General features: G+C 40.8%; 1 protein-coding gene across 1 annotated transcript in view; it reads right to left on the minus strand.

Moving 5' to 3' along the window:
* The window catches only part of LOC101848644, a 42301-nt gene extending 37255 nt beyond the window's left edge, over positions 1 to 5046 (minus strand). The window contains exon 1 of the mRNA XM_013091535.1: positions 5031 to 5046. Coding sequence (XP_012946989.1) covers positions 5031 to 5046 — 16 coding nt within the window. The remainder of the gene's footprint in view (positions 1 to 5030) is intronic.
* Between the last annotated feature and the right edge of the window lie 593 nt (positions 5047 to 5639).

Raw genomic sequence — 5639 nt, forward strand, 5'->3', positions numbered from 1 at the left:
GAGAGAGAGAGAGAGAGAGAGAGGCAGAGAGAGACAGAGAGAGAGATAGAGAGAGAGAAGTGAAGGGAAAGATCATGTACCTGTGGTTAGCTTCGGGATGTTTTCTTGTCTGATTTTATAAAACAGTCATCTATTGAGGTTTTGAAAAATGTTGGGGAAGTGGACGATTTGGTCATTTTGGCGGGCGGTGAGACTTACACGGGTAGTGAAAGGTATTATTTAAAGGAAGGTACAACTGAAATTTCCGTCTCTTTAGATTTGCTATTTAAAGAATGTCTTGCATTATCACTGTTTTCAGCATGTTCTTAGAAAAAGTTAGATATTTGAATGCTATGAAAGTTTCACTCATCGACAACACTGAGATATTCATTACGTAACAGCCATATGAAAATTTTGAAAATTAAAAATATCCTAAGGTTTTTTCATTTTTCAATCAATTTTTTTTTGTTATTTGGTAAGATCAGCAAGTACTACAATACAAAACTTATTGTCAGCAAAAAAAAAGAAGCAAATTTCAGTTCGATTTTTAAACAGCTTTTTCTGTGTGCTATATAAAAAAACGCAAAAACTTCAATGGGGATGGTATTGAAATAATTCATCCCCATAATACTTTTTAAAGAGACTATGCTTATAAGATGTTGACAAAAACTTCAACTGAAGAGAGGAAATGAAAATCTCCCCAAAGAAGAACAACCAGCATACCTAGGAGTCAAACTTAACCAAAGTCTGACCATGAAAAGCCAAGTGGAGAGCATAAAGAACAAGACGAAAAGAAGACTCCAACTTTTAAAGAAACTCGCAAGCAGTTCGAGGGGATCAGACAAACAAACTCTGAGAGCTCTAAATCTATACCTTGGTTATGTACAATCTTCGCTGGAATACAGCAATAACCTGCTCACTAAGTGTAGTACAACTACTTGCAGTACCCTTGACAAGGTCTAAAATAATACCCTTCGTTTCATAAACATGGCATGAGATTTACACCTACTGCAGCATGTGAATTTTTTTTAAATATTGAACCCCTGAGAGTTCACAGAGATAAAGCAGTTTTAGAGCTCCATGAAAGAACCAAAAGAATGTACCCCAACCACCCAAACTGGATATTAATAGCAACATGGAAACCAAAGAAACGACTTCAACAAAAAATCAATCATGCATCGCATCACAGAACTAATGGAGAGTCACCATCTACCACAAAACAGAAGAGAAGCCAAAAGAGTCAACCAAAACATCCCTCCCCACATTTCTATGGAAAAGCCAACCATTACTACATCTCTCAGAGACAATAGCACAAAATCTTCAGATCCAGTGACGTTGATGCTTGCATCACATCAAACAATCGACAGCTATTCAGATGACTGGATGTACGTCTATACAGACGGCTCTGCATTCAAAAGCACAACCAAAACCGGATATGGAATACTAATACTAATACAGTACCCTGATGGAAGTTCCAATGAGATCTCTGCAGCCTGTGGAGAGAAATGCAATAACTACGATACAGAAATGATAGCAATTGAAATAGCACTATACCATCTCCGCATAGTTTTTGACACTCATCGAAACAGGACGCAGAGTAAAGTGATTTTCACTGACTCACTATCAGTCTAGCAAGCGATAGAAAATGACCATCATCTAAACGAAGACTTGACACATATACTGTTTGGCTCCCATCACCTGAAAACATCCTGTGGCGTCAACCTGGTGATGCAGTAGATTCCCGGACACTCACACATACCTGGAAATGACAGCGCAGACACACTCGCCAAAACGGGATCTAGACAGGAACAACCCAACATTCTACATTTATACAACACTGCAAAACAAATCACTAAAAATAACAGCAAACAAGATTAGATGAATAGATGGGCCTTGGGAAAGACAGGCAGAGCAGTTTTCAAATAATATGACCACAACAAAACGAAATTACAATGTCAACAACCCACAGAGAAAGAAACAGTCCACGATCTTCCGCCTACGAACAGAACACAATATACAGCTCAATTTTCACTTGAACAGAATAAATCCAGAACTTCCCCCAATGTATCCCTTGTGTGACTATGCATATGAGACTGTGGAACATCACTTTGTCCACTGTACAGCCCTAAATTACATCAGAGCTACACTTCTCCCCCGAGACCTAACATTGACAACATACTCTACGGAACATTACAGCAACTGCAACGAGCCTGCACTTATTACTACATGGCATTGGACAGAAGGGCACAGCTGTTGCTGGATCGATAACAACAACAACAACAGAAGATGTAGACAAAATATTTGCAATATGGTTTTTAAGACATCATGTGAAATTTGAACCTTTTTTGTTTTAAAATGTGGATGCCTTGGTATTTTTAGTATTAAAATCTTACGAAATGTTCACGTCATCCTTTAAAGGGTGTGAAAGAAAAGCAACCTTCACATAATATTCTTCTCGGTTGCCCAGTAATTATGGTTCTATCCATTTAAATCCATATCTATTACCCTCAATTACGCTGAAGACAGTAATGACTGCAAACGTTGCCTAATTTTTGTTGCACCTTCCCTGCCCCGCAAGGAAATACATGACGGTGAGTCGTGGGCAGTGGGCAGTAAACAAAATGTTAGCCTCTTAACCCTATACGTACGCCCTGGGGTCATTTTGTACCTCCGAGGTTTTATTCTTCACATTTTACAATACTTCTAGTAAAATGATCTCTTTGAAACTTTCAGTATTTCTCAAAAAATCATTTTGACAGACTGCTATGTAAAACGTACGGATCGGTTAACAAGCACATTTCCTCTTTGGAAGTGGTGGTACAGAGTTCCCCACGTCGTATGGATACGATAGTAAAACACGACGTACGGATAGGGTTAAAGGTAGTAAAAGAGGGCGCTGGCTATAAAAGGTTGACAAGCACAGCCATAAAGCAACACCCCCTTATTCCAGCCAAGCTTCAGACTACATTGACACCGGGGGCTCTCGTGGCCTAGAGGTTAAGGTGTTGGCCTCTCATTCAAAGGTCCCGGGTTCGAATCCGGGTAGCGACCGAAAACTTTTCTTCTCTAAAATTGTCTCCTTTCACCTCCTTTCCTGCTCTCTAGCAATGTTCTGTTGTCTGCTTTCATTTCCCTTTCTGCCCCCACCCACTCACCTCCTTTGCCCCCTCCTCTGGGCTCCTGACTCTTTCTGCAGCCTTTCTACTGCTACTCCTGGATTCCTCCTTACTGCTGTCTTTCAGCCACACCCCTGATCTTCTGGTAGGAAAGATCTACACCTAGCCTTCTCGGACAAGGGCGAAAAATCTCGGAGGGCCTGTGTGCAAGTTGCGCACGTTAAAGATCCCTTGGTGGTTGAAAATCGATAAGAGTAGGCTTCGGCCGCCACCCGGGCAAAATTCAAAATTTCCTACCAACTGAAAATATCAGGTGTGTCCCGCGCGCTCATATGACCTTATGCAGTTGCGAGCGCCGTAAAACACTTTACAAAAATAAACAAACAAACATTGACACCATTACCGATCAACCAATTGACACCACACTTTCTATCAAAACTTGATTCCATCAAGTAAATGTATAGGTAGGAAATGACCCTTTTTTTTAAATGTAAAGAATAAAAAAGATGTTCTTTCCATAAAATGACTAAGCTTTATGGATCATCTTATATATAGGGCACTTTTTTTTAGACATTCCTATCTTTTCCCTTGCATGGTTTAATTTCAACCACTCTCACGGTGGGATTGTACCCGTTTTCTGTCTGGTTTCATTAACACCAAAGAAGGTCATTTAATTACTCTATCGAGCAGGACTGACACCTAGCCGATTATAGAATTAATGTAAAAATGGAATTCCCCTGCTTCTCTACCGGGGTTTTTATTTGAAGCCGTGATAGAGCTGAAATTAATAATACTATGGAGGCTATTTTGCATGGCGCTGCTTTTGTTTGCATTTCATTGCGACTGAGAGAATTCATGCGCAGACAGGTAAGATGGCGTTGTTGCGAGTAATATCTTAAAACTCCGACATAATTATTACTAGGCTATAACGGGAGTGCTGTTAGCTGAATTGGTGTCACCACGTTTGTTTACGGAGCAGTTCGAATCCCCTAAGGAGCATTCTTGAACTTGGGTTGCTTAACGAGTTTGTAAGGTTCACCCCCCCCCCCCCTTTTGGGGGGCCTGAATTATGGGAGATGAACAATTAATTCGCAGGTCCCTCCTTATAGCTTCATCATCATCATCCGGTGCCTTGCCGACTGGCGTGGGCGATCATGGACCTCCACTTCACTCTGTCTTGCGTTTCAGAAATGGTGTCTGTTGTTCTTGCTGCGCCTAGCCTTGTTGTCATCTTGTCCAGTATCTTTTCCCTCTGTCTGCCTCTGCCTCTCTTTCCATCAAACTTGCCTGTTGATACAATATTCTCCAATGTTTCTTTCCGCATTGTGTGTCCAAAGATATTTGCCTGCCGCTTTCTTATATTCGTCATAATATTAAGCTGTCTTCTACAATTTGCTTCAACCAAGAGTTCTTCATTTGTTTTTCTAGCTGTCCATAGGATACGTAGCATGTGTCTTATGAACCACAACTCTGTCGCCACAATTGTTCTTTCCAGCTGTTTATTGATTGTCCATGCTTCGCATCCGTATAATAGGTTTGGCTCTATGTAACTTTTCAGTACTCTTTTTCTGGTTTCCAGTGACAAATTGATGTTTGTTAGTATGTTTCATTTTGTGGAAAGTTGCTTTTGCTTGGCAAATGCGGCTTTTAATTTCGGTGTGACATCTCCCATCTGATGATAAAATGGTCCCCAAATATTTAAAATGCTGTACTTGCTAGAGGGTGGTATCATTGATTTTGATATTGCATGTTTGGGTTTGAGTTTTTCTGCTTAGCACCATTGTTTCGGTTTTCTTGATGTTTAGGCTTAAGCCCATGTTGTCGCTCTCTTGTACGATGACACTTAATAGATTCTGTAGGTGTTCTTCATCTTCTGATATTAGGACTGTGTCGTTTGCATATCTTAGATTGTTTATATTATGTCTTATAACTTACCTATGTTCAAAAGCATGCTTTCGCTAAACTGATATATCGTACACAAATTCGAATAGCCAAGCCACCCCTACCCCTTTCTCTTTTATAAGATGATTAAATCAATGTCGGCAATGTGTTTTCCTGTGGCCATTGAAAACGAATCATAATTTGGATGTCACGTCCCAGAATGTACCCCGCGTACCCTCTTATAGCGACGGTCATGCTGTTGAATAAAGGAGACTGCCAGTTTTGTTCTAGGAGTGTGCTAGCGTGGCAGATAGTTTGTTTTGTTTGTTTTATTTTTTAAAATATTTTACGGCGCTCGCAATTGCATGCAGTCATATGAGCGCGCGGGACACATTAAACATGTTCATATTAAATTTTGAATTTTTCCTGGGTGGCGGCCGAAACGTACCCTTATCGGATTTAGGACCGCTAAGAGATCATTAATGTGTGCAACTTTCACACGGAACTTCCGAGATTTTTCTTCCTAATCCGAGATCAAGGGTGTGGATGAAAGACAGCATAAGAAGGAGCCAAGGAGTAGCAGTAGAAAGGCCGCAGAAAGAGTCAGCTGGAGCCCAGAGGACGGTGCAAAGGAGAGTGGGGGAGGGGGGGGGGGGAAAGCGT

Source organism: Aplysia californica, unplaced genomic scaffold, assembly GCF_000002075.1.
Source record: "Aplysia californica isolate F4 #8 unplaced genomic scaffold, AplCal3.0 scaffold00040, whole genome shotgun sequence".
Classification (NCBI taxonomy): domain Eukaryota; kingdom Metazoa; phylum Mollusca; class Gastropoda; order Aplysiida; family Aplysiidae; genus Aplysia; species Aplysia californica.